This window comes from Lucilia sericata, unplaced genomic scaffold, assembly GCF_015586225.1.
Source record: "Lucilia sericata isolate MDLA Ls3-8-SP2 unplaced genomic scaffold, ASM1558622v1 Contig001336F_arrow, whole genome shotgun sequence".
In the NCBI taxonomy this organism is placed as follows: domain Eukaryota; kingdom Metazoa; phylum Arthropoda; class Insecta; order Diptera; family Calliphoridae; genus Lucilia; species Lucilia sericata.
In genome coordinates this window covers 41146-62221 of record NW_023995280.1, presented here as the reverse complement: position 1 = coordinate 62221, position 21076 = coordinate 41146, and the positions used below count along the sequence as shown (strand labels likewise).

The window sequence follows — 21076 nt, the reverse complement described above, 5'->3', positions numbered from 1 at the left end:
TGTTAATACTCCTGTTGCCACGCACTTGTTCCCTATGAAGGCAACGAAACCGATCTACCCAATACGAAAACAAGTAGGAAAGTATAGTGGGGCATGGCCGACCATATTTAAAATGTTTATTTTTCATAAAGAAACTTTTATGTTGAATTTTACCTTAATTCCAAAGTATTTAAGCAATTTATTGATAAAAAACAAAATTTTCTAAATGAGGCTTTATATATGAGTATAGGTCAAACATGGGCCGATCCTGATTATATTTGGGAAAAGGATATATTTTTAAATAACAGTTTAATAGGTTGTGGGGACAGGTGTACTCTATGCAGATGATTCACTACTCTATGCACACCACGAATCTCCCTCAGAAGCACTTAAAATTGTCTCTGGACACTTAGTAAAAGTTAAAGAAATTTATGATTTTTGGGGAATAAAAATAAATGCCTCTAAAAGTGAGGCAATTTGTTTAAGAAACGCATCTGGCAAATGTCCTTACTATGTTGTCCCTGAAAGTAAAAAACTGAAACTAAGTTTAAATGGTGTTGAAATACCTTTCAATGATAAATTTAAATACCTTGGTATTTATTTTAATAAACTTTTTAAATTCAATGACCACGGCAATATTATGTTAAAAAAAGTTTATAAAATTAAAGAATGTTTTGGCAGAGTGTTAATTCTCAAATAGGTTTTAATTTAACAAATACACCATACGTATCTCCTCTTGGAGTACAAAATGAAAATATTGTTTTTAACATGGCTAATTCGTCACCGGATTTTTTTAAAAAAACTTATCCTGGCTCTCACAGGGGTTAATTTTTTATTTGAAGTTTGTTTTTTTTATCTCTAGATTGTAAGAGTTAATTTTAAGTTTATTTAGTAATATATGAGATATACTCTCACGACATTGATAGCCTCGGGAGCAAGGGCTTTGACATGTAATTTTTAATATACAATTTAAACTATTATTGTTAAGTTTGGTACTGTATTTTTACGATATTAATATTTGTTTAAGACATTACATTATAATCTCAAATATTTCCTATTAGTTCTTATAAAATTGGTTTCAAAAGAAGTCTCAATAAATATAACTTTAACTTTAAATAACAGTTAGTTTTGTTGAGTTTCATTGCGATACAAATGGTTACAAGTCAATTTTAGACGTTTAAGACATTTTTTGCAGGGGGGTTTGTATGGGTGCTAGGGTCAAATTTTAGACGTTTAAGACATTCTTTGCAGGGGGGTTTGTATGGGTGCTAGGGTCAAATAAGGGCCGATCATTACGAAAATCTGCAGTGTCATTTATACTTATATAAAACTTATTTGTGCCAATTTTTAAAGAGATAATAGTATATTTGACGTAATTATGGCATAAAAAGCCCAAATCGGGAGGTACGGTTGTATGGGGGCTAGGAAAAATAATGGACCGATTTCAACCATTTTCAATAGGCTTCGTCCAAGTGATGTTTTTGCACTTAGTCAAAATTTCATCAAATTATCTTGAAAATTGCGGCCTGTACCTTGCGCACAAGGTTTACATGGACAGCCAGCCAGCCGGACAGACGGACTGACATGTCTTAATCGACTCAAAAAATGATTCGATCGGTATACTTTAAGGTGCACAAACGTATAATACCCTCCCCACTATAGTGGTGTAGGGTATTAAGAGGTCGCCCAAGAAGTGATGAAGCTCAAATGCAAAAACAACAACAACAACAACGAAATTAAACAAATACATGCCCATCAAGAAGATCAGCTCGTCTACAAAGTCAACAAGCCAACCCAGTCCAAAGTAGTTAAAACCATGGGTGCTGTTGTATCATCGGGACGATTTTATACAACAGAGGGGCAGAACTATTAATATATTTGTATGATCTCAATTTGTAGTGTTCGGTTGTATGGTGGCTAGGTGAAATAATGGGCCAATATCAACTAAAATTTTTCAGATTTTTTCTTACCTCAAACTTGTTAATGAGTTAGAATCCCTTTCAGTACTTGCATCAGATAATTTTGTTTCATGTTCAATAGAAGATTTGTCATTTCTTATAGTTTGCGTAATGCCGGTTACACTCCGATTTTTCGGTTCTTTCTCTAATGGCAACCAATCAGGATTTTGTTTAATATCCAAATTATTTTCACCTTTCAAAGCTGAAACGTAAAAATAAATTAAAATACATGAAATCGGTGGTTAACATTACGAAATATTATTGAATGAAACCCTTTCCTAATTTTAGTAAGAACACATTAAAATAATTTCGTTAATTACTATGGATTTTTTCAATGTAATAATACTTACTTAAATGATTATCTTTTATAAAAACATTGGGACGAAATTTATAAATTCCTTGCAATAATTCAGGATAGGTACCTCCATTCACTTCGTTTTGCTGAATTTCATATTGTGGCTTCAATTCGCTGAAAAATATTATAATTCAATTTGTAAAATTTAAAATTTAATATTTTGGAGATTTGCTATCAAATAATAATGGGTAATTAGTTTCATTCTAACCTCCATTTTCAACAAATTCAGTTATAATTTAACTATCAATTAGCATATTTTGTTTTTCACCAAATCCAAATTTTTTGTTTTCCACCAAAACAAAGTTTTCAGTTATGTACTTAACTGGTACATAATTAAGGAGTAAGATCATATGTATGTTAATAAAAAGGAAACCACTAAACTTAGAGTTTTATTTTTTTATTTGATTGAAATTATTTTTACAATTAAAAAAAAATATTTTTAAAGTTTTAATCACTAGTAATGAAATTTTGAACCTTTTTCGGAAACCCTTCCATTAACGTTTTTATAGTGCTTTCTGTCACTTTGCTCGAACAGGTAGTTCATCTCCGTTTAAAATCTACAACACTTTTGGACACCCTTTTGTGCTCTTCAAGAGTCCAATATCTCTCCACTGGCCTTAGCTTGGAGAATTTGCCTCTTTTGGTACAAATACCACATTATTGTACTTGTACCACTCAAGGGCTTGTTTATCATAGTGACAGGATGTCAAGTCAGGCCAAAAATTTCCGTGCTTTTTGTGGACCAAGTTGGGTTTTGTTGAAAATATTTAGTACGCACTTTTTTCTGGTCACTGATTTTAATCAAATTGTTGCAATTTCGGGACGAGTAGTGCCTCAAATGTCTTGACAATTGGTGACAGGAGTAAGATAAGCCTGTAAGATTCTCCCTGGTTTGCACTTTTCCCTGGCTTCAGCAAGGGAACAACCCTACCCAATTTCCAGACCTCGGGTATTATTAGGCTTGACATCGACAAATTAAGGACTTTTGTAAAGTAATCAACTCCCGGTTGATCCAAATTTTTCAGCATCAACATGGATATACCGTCTGGGCCAATAGCTTTCGATGACTTAGCATCTCTGGTGACCTTCGTAAACTCGCTCGTAGTAAAAACATATGGTCTGACACTGACTCGAAGATCGTGTAACTTCCATACGATGCTTTTTTTCGCCTTGTCTCTGTCGGGGTGCTTTATAAATTGATTAATGGCGATTAATTGCTTGAATAAATGAAAATACAAATATAATTATAAATAACACTGTCTGACACTCAAAAACACTCATTAAGCAATATAATGCTTTTTATAGATCTAGATTAGTAGATCATTTTACCATTTTTAGAATCTTCAATATACCCTGAAAATCGGAAGATGTTGGAAAAAAAAACGCTTTTTGTTGACTGGACAGACCAAAAATATTATATCTCAAAATTTTCTTAACCGATTTAATATTTTTCAACTGTATATACACACTAAACACACTTTTATATTTTTAAGGAAATGTGTAAAATATTTAGATCTAAATACAAATTTTTATATATATATTTTTTTTTTCTTTTAATTTTTTACGATTCACGATAATTTTTTACCCACACCAAATAAATCTATCTATCAAAAGTATTAATACAAACATTTATTTGTAACGGCTTTTGAAAAGCCGTTTTAATTGTATCGTTAGTAAAAATTCCGCTTGTAATTTATACAATATATGTACCTACATATCGCTACAAGACTGGCATAATCCAAAATTCGGCTTTCTTGAACTAAGGTCTTCAAAACATGCGACATACTAAAATCTTTCATATAGATTTATGAAATTTCAAATATGTCTATTATTTTCGATGTGAAATCGATTTTTTGTAAACGTAAAAACTAAAACCCACGTTTTTGTGAATATTAGACAACTAAAAATTTAATTTCAATTTAGATGAGAAACATATTAACCTCAACTATCTGAATCTGGATTTTTAAAACCCCTTGATTTGTTTAAAAGTTATTAAAAAAATAGTTAAATGTCATTAAATATTCATATCCATTTTTCTTGAAACGACTTTTTGGATTATGCCAATCCTGTAGGGCGATATATTCTAACTCCTTATAGATAGAGTAGTCGGGGGCTTAATGCAGTAACTCAGGATTGAAAAAATGAATTTAATGTTCTGAAAATTTATAAAAGTAAACCGCAAAAAGTAAACGCAAAAGTAAACCTTATTTAAAATAATTATTTTATGAAAATTTTTTTGTTGGAGGCACATAAAATAAATTTTTATCACGATTCGATATACTGCCATAAATCTTTCAATTGTTTTTTTTTTAATCTTAACTGAAGAGTCAGGGTTGGAAGATTTGTATGATGTAAAATTGAAAGAAATAAAAATTAAAATTTAAATTCTAGAAATTTCATTCCTAAAAATTAAAAAAAAAATACATATATTTATATTATAAAACGGAGCTAATATTTTAGTTTTTGATGTTATTTTTGTATTTTTTTAAGAGAAACTTTGAAAAAAATGGAAAAAAGCAGTGTAGGGAAAAATGTAGGGAAAATAAAAAGTGGGTGTAGGGAAAAAAGGGATTTTTTCTCATAAGCGTAGGGATTTCTGAAAAAAATCTCCTGGCATCACTGACCCAGGCACTCCTCCTCAATGCGATGACGCTGGATAGTTCCAGGGTAATGTTAAATTAATGACATGTGCAGACGAACGCTCAGCGTTGCTGCTCAAGTCTGCCATTTCACTATTTGGTGAGGTATGGGATGGATCTAAGGTTGATGTGGTGACTCCTGAGGAGATACCACGCAGGCCTCGATCCATCGCCAAAATACCGTCTGAGCCCTCCACTCCCGAAGAGATATTGGAGATCCTAAAGTGCTGTAACCCTCAGCTTCCAACAAATGATTGGAAAGTTGTAAGGGTTTCAGAGGCTGATGGACCTTCAAGGCATGTGAACGTAGTCCTGAATAAGGAATCCTTGGAACCGCTGCGAGAAACAAAGGGGAAGGTCTATTACGGCTTCGGAACGATCTTCCTCCACAAAGGCGATCCCTCTCCAAAGGTGGAGGTGGATGACGAGATGACCGTGCAGTCAATAGAAGGCACGGTTAGCAACACAACCTCTGATCCCTCCGAGAGAGATGATGCTCAGTCAGTCTCTGAATTGATTTGCAAACTCTCTACTCGGAGAGATCGCCAACGCCGATGTTGTTACCCCAGGAGATGGTGAGATTGACTCACATCAATCTACACCACTCTAAAGTAGCAACAGCTGCATTGCTCCTCCGAGTGGCGCAGAGAGGGGAGGAGCTAATAATGGTCCAAGAAACATGGATCCACCTGGATTGGGTTTGCGGACTACAACATAAGGACTATAAAATCCTGTATGTTAAAAGTTCAGATAAAGTAAGGTCCTGTATTCTGGTTTTCTAGCTATATGGCCCATCACGGGGATTGTCCTCCCAATAACACGGGGATTGTCCTCCCAATAACAATGACCACAGATTGGTAGATAAGGCGAATATGCACAATATCCCTGTCGTCATATGTGCTGACGCTAACTCGCACTACAGTATTTGGGGTAGAAGCGACACCAACACAAGAGGTGAGCAACTTTTTAATTTCATTATTAGTAGAAATTTGGAAGTAGTAAATAGGGCTTCAGAACCCACTTTCATTGTATCTAACAGAAGACAGGTACTAGACATTACGCTCGTGAGTACTAAGCACCGCGAATATATCACGCATTGGACCGTATCTAATGACTGTTCTTTGTCAGACCATCGATATAAAGACTTCATGATTGGTAATATAAAAGGGAATATGAATAGTTTTCTAAATAGAAGGAAGACGAACTGGGAAGTTCAACATAACCTGCTTTCCTCGTCTCTAATTTCTCTCCCTACTCTGGAAAGTACTGAGGACATTAACGCAGCAGTTCACACCCTAACGGATGCTTTTTGTATGGCGACTACAACTGCCTGAAAACCTTCCATCGAGAGAGGAAAATCCAAACCTTCATGGTGGAAAATTGAAATAGCAAACGCACAGTGTTGATAAAAGCCAATCTAACTGGAAAAAAGTAAAATTGTTTACATCTCAAAATTCACCCAATTTGTTTCTTATTTGTTACAAAAACATTCAGTGCTCATAACTATATATCAGATTTTTTGTATGTTTATTATTTGCTTTGCTATGTAGATTCAAATATGAGCAATTGCATTATAGCATTTTTTATAAAATGTAGTCTTTTCTTAGCATCATTTTTGAACTGATCGTAGTAGCAAACAATAAAAGTATTTTACTTTTCTCTTTTTTTACTAATAATACAAATGTTTTTAGTGTGAAAAAATTGTGGTCGAAAATGAGTTATTTGTGTAATAAATATTTTGGATAGTCAGACATTTAGTGTAACTTTCAAATTAGATTCCCGCGGATTCCGTATAATCTTTTATTGTATATTTATCTGTATAAAAAAAGATTTGCTGCTAATACCTGCAAATACGTTTTCTAGATACAAATATAGATTACATATCCATAACTCGGAGAGAGCTTTGTAAAATGTGCGGAATGTCGAAATGGAAAGCAAAAAAAATTATATAAAAAACACATAATAGTATTTTACATATAGAGGAATACCGAACGACACGTTTTGGGGTGGAATAGGTCTCCTTAGTACATAAAAAGGGCAATTTTGAACGAATTCTATTCAGATGTATTGAAAATTTTCAATTTTCATTTTATTTTAATGCATGCGCAAATGAAGACTTCACTCCAAAAATTATCAAGGGTCCTCTAAATGTATAATTCCGTCAAAATTTCATAATTTAAACAAAACAAAAATTATGAGTTTCTATGGGAAGTGCCACACCCATAATGCCCATTTTTGGCACAAAGAAAGAAATACTAAATTACAAAATTTCATGCTTCTAGCTGCTTCCAAAAATAAGTTATGACTTTTTTCCAGCTAGATTGGCTTTTGGCAACACTGTGAAACGCTAGCAAAGTATGTCGTAAACTGTTCAATAAGGTAAAAAGGACCAATAACTGGATAGACCTCAGTGAATCGTTTTAAAAACTTGACTAGAAATGCGATGCGGAAGGCGTGCAGGGACTGCACGAATGTTGAAGGTTCTTCCGAGATCAATCGACTTCGCAAAATTTTGTCTACTTCACATGTTGTCCCGAGCTATATTCAAAAGCCCTGCTGGACACTGGACATTCGGGCTGTCATCCTCTTAATGAAGAGACGGCAGCCCCGGTTCATTTAGCGTCTGATACTTGCTCTATAGTTATAATTAGAGAGAGAATCCAATAGGCGCTTAACAGTTTCGACCCATACAAATCTCCGGGTCCTGCGGAAAGAACGAAGATCTCATCACTCCGTGGCTGCTATCGATCTATAAAGCATGCCTTAGGTTGCTATACATCCCTCATATGGGGATGAGATATAATGTGGTCTTTATTCATAAAGGGGGAAAGACATCACATACCAAACCAAAGGACTACAGACCAATTAGTCTCGCGTCTTTTCTTCTCAAGACTCTTGAAAGAGTCATTGATGTACACCTGAGATTAACTATCCCTACGGAATTGATCTCCAAATCACAACATGCCTATACCAAAGGCAAGTATGTGGAAACGGCTCTAAACTCGCTAGTGGGAGATAGAAAGTTCACTAGCGCACAAAGAGTACTCTCTTGTTGTCGAACCCTATGCCATTATAGACGCACTTGACGGAAGGTATCAACTGGATTTTCAAAGCAGTTGTTAAGCCCATATTATTTTATGGTGTTATTGTATGGTGGCAGGCATTAGAAATCGCTTCTCATTGTGCAGCCATCGAACGTACCTTACGAAATATTGCAATCTTAATCACGGGAGCAATGAGGATGACGCCAACGAAGGCCCTGCTAACCATAATGAATTGGTTACCAGCTGACCTGATGGCGATTCAACTAGCCCTTAATTCTGCAATCAGACTAAACGCGTGTGGTTCGTGGTCCGGTAGTAGAGGTATAGGGCACTCACGAATAATTAAACACTTCGAATCATTGCATCTTAATGTAGACTATTGGGTTGCGAAACCTCACTTCGACAGACGCTTTCACATCCGAATTCCCAATAGGAATTCAGCACACGAGTCACACTCAATTGATGGTGTAACGAATGTTTTCACTGACGGCTCCAAGAGGAGTGAAAGAGTGGGTGGTGGCTTTTACATTGAAAGATTTGGAATCAAATCCTCTTTTAGGCTACCTAATTATTGTAGTATTTTACAGGCAGAGATATCTGCTATTAAGCGAGTCGCAAACTGGCTGAGGTGTTATCAAATATCGGGTGATATATGCAGCAAAGCTGCGATTAAAAATCTAGCGGGTGTCTTTACGACATCTTGGTTAACCGAAGAATGCCGGGTATCTTTGAACGAGATAGCGAGACATTCTAGGATAACGCTAATATGGGTCCCTGGATATAGTAATTGTCAGGGAAATTGTATAGCTGACGACGATGGTGCGATGAGAGGGGAAGATGTAATCGACGCATTTACTGGTATCTCTTTTACTAATAGTAAGCTACTGGTTCAGAATAAACTATATGAAATGGCTAAAATCAGATGGTTCAGTGAAACCACCTGTCTCAATTCGAGGTCAATTTGGCCCAGGTCAAGCTTACTATTGAGCTTTCGCAGGGAATAGATAAGAATGCTGGTATCAGTCATAACGGGACACTGCACTATTGGCAATCATGCCAGAAGAATGGGTCTCGAATATAACGTCTACTGTAGAAGTTGTAATAATGAGGAAGAAGAGGAAACAATACTTCATCTTCTCTGCTATTGCCCATCATTCAATGAAAGCAGAGAACAATGTTTCGGCCTTGCTGCTTTATCTTGTCTGGATTAGCTATCTGGGATATGCCTGAAGAATATCCTAAACATTGTGAATCAAACCGAATGGTTTAAATCTGGAAGTAGAGAGTAACAATCAAATGTATTCCTACGACCCCTTCCGGTAACACAACGGGACCGCAACTAGGTGGACCCATGCTTGATTGAGTGGCTACCCTTCTTACCTAAACCTTACCTAAACCTTACCTAAACCTTACCTAAACCTAAGCCATTTTGCTATTTTTTTACCATTATTATTCGCAGTCGCCTTCTCTTTCTTTTGTACTATTATTTTCAAAAGAAATCCGTTTTTGTCCACTATTTTATTTTTTGATCAATTCTGTGGTAAAAAGGAAAAAGTACATAAGTTGTTTTTGTACTTTTCAGGAGAACATTTTAAAGTTTTACTCCCGCATTCATAAAGATATTCATTGAGTATTTTAGGTTTATTACACGCATTTTCATACAAAATTCCTACAACAAACCATCAACAACTTTATTATGAGTTTATGAATATGGGGATTAAATTCTAATAGAATACTATAGTAAAACACATTTAAAAAATTGTATATTTTCAAAAGTTCTGATCCGATCTTTATGAAAAATTTACAGAACATAGAGTTGAGTACGGAGATTTTACTTTTTTATTTTTGCCACAGTGGTCAAAAATTAATCTATTGGATTTACTGCGGTGCTCTGAGCAGGTCATTCCAATTTTTCTGCGTTTTTTTCTAATGATTATGTTTTTTAACTTATGTCCTGTGTTTGAAGTCATGAATATGTTGAGACATGAAGTCTTCCAAGCCCATTTTTACGGCATTTATTTCAAGATTTTTAATAAATATGCTCGTGTATTGCTCATCTGTTATTATTTACTCCTTAAGATCCCCGCTCCTAAAGTTGAATAATGTATCAATGTATTTTATAGTTCGTTTCAAGAGAAATAGACGTGTTTTTAGTTAGCTCCTGAAATAATTAAAATTTATAATATAATCAGGCAAATAAAAATCGTTTAAACTACATGAACTGTTTTATTAAGAGAACTGGTTTAATGGTGCAAAAATAGATTGCATTGTTATATTTAAAAGCTAATATTAAACAGATTTTTAATCAAATAAAATCACAAACAAAATAACAAAAGAAAATTTTCAATATTAACGAATACATTACATGAGATAAACAAAACAATAATCTCAAGAAGGTAATATAAAACTCTTTACACAAAAAGAAACAAGAAAACTAAAAAACAACAAAAATCCCTGCAGGAAATAAAGCGATAATTGTCTTAATGCCACTAGTACTAATACTAGAACAACAGACACTAGTACAAATTGGGTCAGAGTTTATATGGAAAAATACTAGTACTAGGAGTAGTTGAATGACGCCACTTGTAGACTGATTTTTGTTTGACATGTGTTGGAAAAAATAAATTATTTAAGTATAATTTTGAAAAATTTGCATAAAACATGATACACTGGTTTCCCGGTTTAACGAATACTCAGTTTAGCGAATTCGCGATTTAGGTTAGGTTAGGTTATTGAGGCAGTCGGCCATTTGACCGACTCACTTGGGTCCTAATAAGGAACGATTTAACGAACGGGCAAATTGTTTCCATTGAGTACCTTATATGACGAATGAATGAGTAAATTTTGTACTCGATATAGGGAATTTCTAAAAAAATTTCTATAAAAGGAGGTGAAAATAATATGGAAAGATCACTAAACTTCATTATTAACCAAAAGCAATAACATATTAAGATTTTATGTAAATGTTATGTAAATCTACAAATACAAAAATCCTGGAATGGGAATGAAAATAACATTTAAAAAATTATTTTCGGAAATATGAATAAAATTTATTAACGCTGGCTACACACCATAATATTCAGTAAAACGACATGTCAAAATTTTAAAATAAAATTAAAAATATTATAGTGTGTAACTGTCTACACTATAATATTTTTAATGCAAATGTAATAAAACTTACTGAAAATACGGATGGAAAATTGAAAATCGTTAATTTTTTTAAATTTTTTGAAAAATTTCAAAACGATTGGATTTTTCCTTTTATTTGAGTTTTATTTTTATTTAAACAAAGAAAAACAGAAACAACTTTCAAATAAAAACAGAAACAAAATGAAAATTCATGTTTTTTCTTTGAATTTTTTCAAATTGAAGTTTCATTTTATTTCAAATCTGATAGTGTAAAAACAAAATATATTTTCTATTTGATTTTTTTGATAATCATACCAATTTTCATTTTATTTTGTTTTGACAGTTTGAAATAAAAATCTAACGACTTCTCTCATAGTGTATAGGCAGCTTAAATAGATCTATTTATATCGACATACATTTTAATATAAAATTCTTTATTTAAGGCAATATTAGACTTCCTACCTTCCATTACTCTTTTTTATCATTAAATCATAGAAAATTTGTTATTCGGTTTAACGAAATTTTCGTTTTTACGAATGGCCTGACATTATATGTTTCGTTAAACCGGGAAACCACTGTATTTTCAAACATATCCCTTCCCTTCAAATGAGAGGATAAATAGTGCATGCAAATTTAGGTCCGGTTGCAGGCAAATCCCTATGTAAGTACGTATATTAAATTTAAAAACTGCAATAAGTTTAATATTTGTAATATTCGTACGGCAAATGTTTTTATAACGAAATGGAGATATGTACCTAAATGGAATTTTTGGACATAATAAAATCAATGATATCAACGTTGGTGATACGGATAGAACAAGAATTTCTTCAAACTTTCATATTGAATTGTTAGGTACATGTATTTACAAAATTTTTTATTGTATTTTTTTTTGTATCTTTAGAAATAAAACCTTATAAAAAACTAGTTGAGTAGTAATATTCACTTGGATTTGTGCAGGAGGATTGCAAAAGAGCAAAACCACCAATTATGGCGACGTTTTATGAATATTAGAACTAGTATCAAACTGGTTCTAAAGAACCCAATTGGGTCCATGTGTACTAGTATAAGTCTAGAACTAATGGTACTAGTAATTTTTCAAACACACTCAATGTTAATTTGAGCAATATGATGGTATAGAAAAGTTTACAGTTGGGAACTAGTACTGGTGATTTTGGTACTAATAAAATACTTGTTTGGTACTATTTCCGTTTCCTACAGGGATAAGACATTCGTGAGAAGTGTAAACAAATGATAAATCATCGAAAATAATTAAATAAGAATAAGAGTACGTGTTAAATATAATAAAAAAACACAACTAAATAACACAAAACATAAGTAAAATACAAGACACTTAAATTATACAATGTCTAAGAGAAGCTCTAAGAGAAACGCGCGCGAAGCGGAATTTAGCTCTGCGGCTCCTCAGAATGTTAATTTTTCTGAGCTTGTATTTCCAGATAATAATATGTCTGGCACTCATTTGTACAATTGGTTAGATCTTCAATTTGCTAAACAAAATGCATACATTACCGAACAGACTGAACTTATAAAAACAATGTTTCATGAGTTTAAGAGCAGTATCTTTACTGATAAGAGATTTGATAAAATTAAAGATGAGATTGCAAGTGATATGAAAAAAGAGATTATCGACGTAAACGAAAGAGTAAGAGAAGTGGAAACAGTGAATACTGAAATTGTTCAGTTAAAATCTGAATCTTTAAATCAAAGAATGCTTAAACAAGAGAACTCCGTGGTTGCATCTGATTTACGCATAACAGGTATACCTTGTTATGATAATGTGAATCTACAGTCTATATATGAAAGTATATGTAGTTCCTTGAACATTACGACTCCGCATTGTAAAACGATGTTTCATGTTAAACATATGAAAACTAATCGTGATGAGGATGATCCTCCTATTGTTATACAACTTAACTCACCGAATGAGAAAAATTTCTTCTTGAAATCCGTATCAACTTTTCGAAGAAATAATCGGACAACATTACGTCTACATCATGCTGGTTTTAATAGCGATGTACCATTCTATATAAACGAGAATTTAACGCCAAATAACTACCAAATCTTCAAAATGAGAAAAATTTCTTCTTGAAATCCGTATCAACTTTTCGAAGAAATAATCGGACAACATTACGTCTACATCATGCTGGTTTTAATAGCGATGTACCATTCTATATAAACGAGAATTTAACGCCAAATAACTACCAAATCTTCAAAATGTCACACTACATATACATTCTATATACACAGAGGAATTGTGCATGTCAAGATTGATAAAGATGATGACCACATTAAAATTGAATGCCGTGATCAACTCAAACAGTTTTTTCATCGGGAAAGTTAGGATCAGGAATTATTTAAGACTAGCTGTACCCAGTGTGCTTCGCTACCCTCATCGTAATGGAATAAAATAAATATCATTATTGTAAATGTATATATATCTGCAATATCAAAAATTCCCCTTTTAGAGAACTCTTTAAGTTTGATTTTATGATTCTAGTCTCAATATTACAGAAAATTAAAAAAAACAGTTAAAGAACGAAAAAGTACCAGACAGTGCCTTTTTATATATTTTCATTAAATCAGGATGACGCATGTTTAATTTTCAACCAGAAACCAAAAAAATGTTATGTTTATATATTCAATATTTTAGAAAGCTCTAAAAGTACCAGTACCAGTGAAGTACGAAAAAGTACCAAAAGACCTATTTTATTTAATTTCATGTTCCTAAGTTCAATATTATAGAAAATTCAAAAAGTACCAATTAAAGAACGAAAAAGTACCAAAAAATATTCCAGTTTAAATTTTCATTCAAGTCCCTGATTGCTTAGTTTTATGTCTACCAAAGGGCCCACTTTTATAGATTCTAATTAACTCCACATGCTTAATTTCATGTTTCTAGGATCAATATTATAAAAACACAAAAAGTACCTTTTGAAGAACGAAAAAGTACCAAAAAGTGCCCTTTTATAGGATCTCACTTAATCCAGGCTCTAAATGCTTAATTTCATGTTTCTAGGTTCAATATTATAGAAAATTCAAAATGTACCTTTTAAAGAACGAAGAAGTACCAAAAAGTCCCCTTTTATAGGTCCTCACTTAATCCGGGCTCAATTTCACGTTTCTAGGTTCAATATTATACAAAAATCCAAAAAGTACCTTTTGAAGAACGAAAAAGTACCAAAAAGTCCCCTTTTATATGTTCTCACTTAATCCAGGCTCTACATACTTAATTTCATGTTTCTAGGTTCAATATTATAGAAAATTCTTTTTGATGAACGAAAAAGTACCAAAAAGTCCCCTTTTATAGATTCTCATTTACTCCGGGCTCTACATGCTTAATTTCATGTTTCTAGGTTAAATTTTATAGAAAACTCAAAAAGTACCAGTCGAAGGACGAAAAAGTATCTAAAAGTCCCCTTTTATAGATTCTCATTTACTCCGGGCTCTTCATGCTTAATTTCACGTTTCTAGGTTCCATATTATACAAAAATCCAAAAAGTACCTTTTGAAGAACAAAAAAGTACCAAAAAGTACCCTTTTATAGGTTCTCACTTAATCCAGGCTCTACATACTTAATTTCATGTTTCATATTATAGGAAATTCAAAAAGTCCCTTTGAAGAACGAAAAAGTACCAAAAAGTCCCCTTTTATAGATTCTCATTTACTCCGGGCTCTACATGCTTAATTTCATGTTTCTAGGTTAAATTTTATAGAAAACTCAAAAAGTACCTTTTGTAGAACGAAACAGTACCAAAAAGTCCCCTTTTATAAATTCTTATTTACTCCGGGCTCTACATGCTTAATTTCATGTTTCTAGGTTCAATATTATAGAAAATTCAAAAAGTACCAGTCGAAGTACGAAAAAGTACCAAAAAGTCCCCTTTTATAGATTCTCATTTACTCCGGGCTCTACATGCTTAATTTCATGTTTCTAGGTTAAATTTTATAGAAAACTCAAAAAGTACCTTTTGAATAACGCAAAAGTACCAAAAGTCCCCTTTTATAGGTTCTCACTTAATCCATCCTCTACATAATTAATTTCATGTTTCTAGGTTCAATATTATAGGAAATTCAAAAAGTACCTTTTGTAGAACGAAAAAGTACCAAAAAGTCCCCTTTTATAGATTCTCATTTACTCCGGGCTCTACATGCTTAATTTCATTTTTCTAGGTTAAATTTAATAGAAAACTCAAAAAGTACCAGTCGAAGTACGAAAAAGTACCAAAAAGTCCCCTTTTATAGATTCTCATTTTCTCCGGACTCTACATGCTTAATTTCATGCTTCTAGGTTTAATTTTAAAGAAAACTCAAAAAAATACCTGTGTAGAACGAAAAAGTACCCTTTATTATTAATTTCATGTTTCGATTTCAATATCAAAGAAAACTCAAAAGTACCAGATGAAGAATGAAAAAGTACCAAAAAATATCTCTTGGTACCGGGGTTCCAAATAACACCTCATTAGCATATTCAGTGTTTCTAAATCTAAAAATTTTATCTAAATTGTATCATTGTGTTTGAATAAAATCAAATTTCCCGTTTTTAGCCCTATTGGTACTTTTTTTCTACCCATTAACGAAATAAAAATTCTATTCCAAAATGTTGCAACATCGTAGTGGGAGCCCGTTATTATGTATTTATATGTATAAGTTAATAAACCAAAATCAATGTTTTATGAAAACAGTACCAAAAATAGGTACAATTTTCAACCCTTAAACATCCGAATAACCAAAAAGTACTAAATTTATATTTTTATTTTTTCGTCAAGTTATGAAGGAGTCAAAAATATTGTTTGAATGTTCACTGGTTTAAAAGATACATGGGGTGCAAAAAAAGTACCAAAATACAGTTTTTACCCGTTTATTCCCTAAAGGGGCCGAAATTGAAAAAAGTACCAGACACCTGTCCGCTTATTTTTTAAATGAACGACGATAAGCTTTAAACTATTTTTGTATCTTTTCTAGTTTAGGAGATATGAGGTTACCGAATTTACCCGTTCTTACCCTTTTTTACCCCCTAAACATTCGAATTTCCAAAAATCCCGTCTTAGTGGATCTATTTGGTGGAAGACCAACCCCCGTCCAAATTTCAGCTCTTTAGCTTTAACCGTTTAGGCTGTGCGATGATGAATCAGTCAGTCAGTCAGTCAGTCAGTAACGTTAGAATTTTATAAATATAGATTACTTAACACTTTTATAAATTTTTTTTGTGATAGAATACGTATTATTAGTATTATTTATATTGTAAGCTTTTGCCAAATATTTGTTTTATCTAAATTACATTTGCATTTATTCCATTTCAATAACATTTTACATTTTTTATATAATTTGCGGATTAATCTAATTGACTTTTTATTAAATATGATGTTTGTTGTACTTTTATGTCATGCGTTGCTATTCCATCTGATTTTAAAACGTTATTACTGTGATAAATAGTTCAATTCTTGGTGGAATTTCCAATGAGACAACAATGAATATGACTAGGATACTAGCAAAAAGTGGTTCATATAAATGCTCAGAGCCTCAACAATAAGGTAATGTGAACGAAGTTGAATATATCTTTATTGAAATTTTCACCCTTGGCAAAAAAGTTGTTAGCAGGTTGTACATACAGACCAAATAAACGTATACATTTCACAAATTTCTTATCAACACACAGTGGGGCAGAATGGAAATTTTTTGAAAATAAATCTGGCATTTCTAAACGGCTGATCCGATCGGGATAAAATTTGGCGTGAGCGTAGCCAAGGAGTATTCGAGTTTAAGTTTTGAAGATGAACCCTGCAGATGCCCCAGGGACGGCGCTGTGGCGGCTCAAAGTAGGAAATTTTTAAACTCGTGCCATTTTTTTGTTTTTCACCCAAATACAAAGATTTTTATATTTTGTGAAAGCGCTCGACGAGATCTTGAAAAAACATGCTTGGACATACTACTTATCTCTTATAATATCCGAGTTATAGGCATTTAAAAATTTAGTGATACAAAATTTACCATACCTTGGTCCGCCTTTTTTTGAATACCGGGCGTAATTTTGGACCAAATGGACTCAATTTTTTCTTGTTAGTTAGACAAGAAAATTTTCAATAATATACAAAAAATTTCAGATCAATATCATTTACAGATCTAAAAATATATGTTTTTTAATTTAAAAATTCAAATATTTTAGATTTTTGCCGTTTTTTGCCAAAAATGTGTCTTAACTCTTTTATTAATAAAATTAAATTTTCTTTAAGAACATATAACAATTTTATAGTTTTCTAAAAGGTATCTTTACGCAGAACGCTTTGGCTTAAAAAACTTGTCCTATTTTTTGAAAATGTTGCCACTGCGTCCTTCCGAATATGACCTATTTTTTATCAAAACTTCAATTTTGGGCGACATGTTCTAAAATCCCAAAGCTGGGATCAGCAAACTGAAAGCAGTTTTGGAAACCTCAATATGTTTTCTATTTACTCCAAAAGTATTTTCCCAGCCCTGAAAGAAATGTGGACCCTATGGGCAAAAAAGTAAAAAATCCCATTTTTGGGATTTTCATTCCTTTTTTTGGGAATTGCGGGATGCCTTTTGACCTTTTCAATTTTTTTTTTGCATTTTCTTATTTGAAATGACAAATTTAACAAGCGTTGAAAATTTCATTGAGTTTTGTTCATAAATAAAGATTTTGTCAATTTCTAAAACTATGATTTATATCAAAATTTTAATAGCGTCGCAGATATAGCTACAACAATTTAGTCCATATTTATCCCTTAATATCATTTTTTAGTTAGATATGGAAATTCTCGACCCTTTACAAAAAATTTCAAGCCAATATCTCAATTACATTCAAAAATATGTTCATTTAAACCTGTGTCCTTTAATTTCATCTTTTTCATATTTTAGTATTAAGTATGACAGAACATACATTTGGTGTTGAATAAAATATTTGTACAATTTTTAAAAATTATTTAGTTAATTATTTTATTAAAGACATTATATATACAAAAAAAATTATAATTTTATTATGAGCCACGCACAACAACACCTAAATCACCCCACACAAACCACCTTTCCCGCCCACCGAAACATAAAACACAATTTAATACAATATCATCAGTTAGTATAATAGCTATTTTTATTTGAACTGTTTATCTTAAACATAATACAATTAATTCTTACAACCTACTTATATAGTTAATTCCTTACACTACTTATTTTCTATAAAATAATCTGTCATATCGGTATACATATCCAGAAGGTAATATAAGTCCTTTAAATCTTCCTTGTTTTGAGATGATAGAGTTTCATAACAAATCCATCTTTTTCGCATAGTTGAAAAAACAGGATCAGAAGATAGAAGTAAACTATTAAAAATATCTTCATTCTGTGATTGCCTGGAGCATTTTCTTGAGCTGAATAGTTGAACATGCCTAAAATCTCGATTCCTCGCTTCCTGGGCTTCTTCTGTTAACTCTCCAAGTGGAAGAATATTCGATTTAATTATTATTTGACCATGACACAATACTTTGTGTACTGTTGGTGTTAGTTCCCTCCATGGATACAGAGATACAAGTAATTTAGAAATTTCAGATGTATATTCCCCAAATCGATTTCCATTAATTTTATGTTTACTATTCAGTGCCATTAAAATAGTGCTAACTCTTCGAAGCAACTCCTTGTCGATTCCAGTTATTTTTGAAGTAATTTCAAAATCACGAAAAAACCTTCTCGCCGTATTACCGTCATTTGTACTACCGCAACTTGGAAGTGGTTTGTCGATGTTTAATCACATCTGAACTTTAAATTCTTCTTGGATTCTGCTTTTTTCCGCAGCTCTCAGTTCCTTCGATTCTTCATTATTTTTTGTTGATTTAGTAAGATTCTCTGGCACACTTCTATATTTGAGGTCGTATGCTATGTGTAAAAAGTAATCCAAAAATCGTATTCTGGCATGAAGTGGTGAAATTCCGAAAGACAGGACTTCTTCATTAATACTTCTGCTTTTGCATTGTTAGGCTTAGCTGATATGATACGTTAATAGAGAATTCCTTTATTTTTATGCAAATGGGCTCCAGTGCATTTATTTCATCTTTTAAATATTCCACTAAATCTTTTGTTGTTTTCTTTGACTCCTTTATATATACAAATCCAATGGGTCTACAAAAATTTTTTGAACCCGGAGTTGTATTGATCCATATATCTTCAAATGAATTTCCGATGCTTGACGATGATGGATTAAGGGAATATGAACGAATTCGTAATGGCACTAATGATGACATAAATACACTTTTGTAGTCTGCTAATGTCCGACTTCCACAAGCTTGTTTGTATTCTGGATGTGCTGATAAACCGTCACATCCCCACTTACACATTAAGACAACATCACAGTTATGAATTTTCCTTAGTTGGTCTTCTGAAAAGTCTGACACAATTCTTGATGCTGTGTTTACAAGCTTCCACATCATTAACAGCAATAGGCGATGGTAGGATAGTTTGTTTTTTTCCTGGATCGCCTTGTATGATGGTAATATATTGTGTCCTTTTTCATGCAGAGCTTTCCTTAATATTTGGTACTTATTTCGACTGAGACCCAGTTCCAACATAAGCGCTATTGCTTCCTCTTCAGTAAAATTTGATTGTGATGTTGGAGTTGGTATACTTTCCACAATTCGCTTAAGTCGTTTTGGTGATTCATTAGGAAGAATAGTTGCAATATGTACGGCATCCATAGGTTGGTTTTTCTTTTTCAGCATTTCGTTAAATGTATCAGCAATTTCCTCATTTGAGATTGAAAAAAGTTTTTGTGTGACCCTCTTTTTTTTGACCTTGAACATAAGTCTTCGTATGACTTGCAAGGCGCTCCTGTTGATGTGTTGTAAGTTGAGATTTCCGTAGTAGTTTCCATCCAACTACAAAACTTTAATCGAAATTTCTTTTGATTTCCATCCACAGACTTACTTTTTACATCAAAAAGTTTTAAAAATTTTTCAATTTTTGATATGCCTGTTTTGTCTACTTTTCTACTATATGTAGTTTTTATATAATTTGAAATGTCTTCAATTCTTTCTGGCCCTTTTGAAGATACACTCCATAAAACGGAACACAACTCTTCGTACTTTAATGTAATCTTCATTGTAGATTTATTAAATATGGTACTTAAAATCTAAGAAGTTTACTTATATACTAATTCTTGTCATTTCCGATACAGGTATTCCAAAGTAAAAAATTACGAATTGTCTACCTATTAACATTTAGGACTTACTTTACTTAATACTAAAATATGAAAAAGATGAAATTAAAGGACACAGGTTTAAATGAACATATTTTTGAATGTAATTGAGATATTGGCTTGAAATTTTTTGTAAGGGGCGAGAATTTTCATATCTAAAAATGATATTAAGGGATAAATATGGACTAAATTGTTGTAGCTATCTGCGATCCTATTAAAATTTTGATATAAATCATAGTTTTAGAAATTTAACAAATATGTAATATAAGACAAAATCTTTATTTATGACCAAAACTCAATGAAATTTTCAACGCTAATTAAATTTGTCATTTCAAATAAGAAAATGCAAAAAAAAAATTGAAAAGGTCAAAGGGCATCCCGCAATTCCCAAAAATAGGAATGAAAATCCCAAAAATGGGATTTTTTACATTTTTGGCCATAGGGTCCACATTTCTTTCAGGGCTGGGAAAATACTTTTGGAGTAAATAGAAAACATATTGAGGTTTCCAAAACTGCTTTCAATTTTCTGATCCCAGCTTTGGGATTTTAGAACATGTCGCCCAAAGTTGAAGTTTTGATAAAAAATAGGTCATATTCGGAAGGACGCAGTGGCAACATTTTCAAAAAATAGGACAAGTTTTTTACGCCAAAGCGTTCTGCGTAAAGATACCTTTTAGAAAACTATAAAATTGTTATATGTTCTTAAAGAAAATTTTATTTTATTAATAAAAGAGTTAAGACACATTTTT

The 21076-nt window shown here is 32.4% G+C and overlaps 1 protein-coding gene across 1 annotated transcript in view; it reads right to left on the bottom strand.

The window, feature by feature from the left end:
* The window catches only part of LOC119611008 (nipped-B protein-like), a 114926-nt gene that overhangs the window by 68292 nt on the left and 25558 nt on the right, over window positions 1–21076 (bottom strand). Inside the window, exons 4-5 of the mRNA XM_037966457.1 lie at window positions 2288–2406; window positions 1950–2139 (exon numbers count right to left, since the gene is read on the bottom strand). Of these exons, the coding sequence (XP_037822385.1) occupies window positions 1950–2139; window positions 2288–2406 (309 nt within the window). The remainder of the gene's footprint in view (window positions 1–1949; window positions 2140–2287; window positions 2407–21076) is intronic.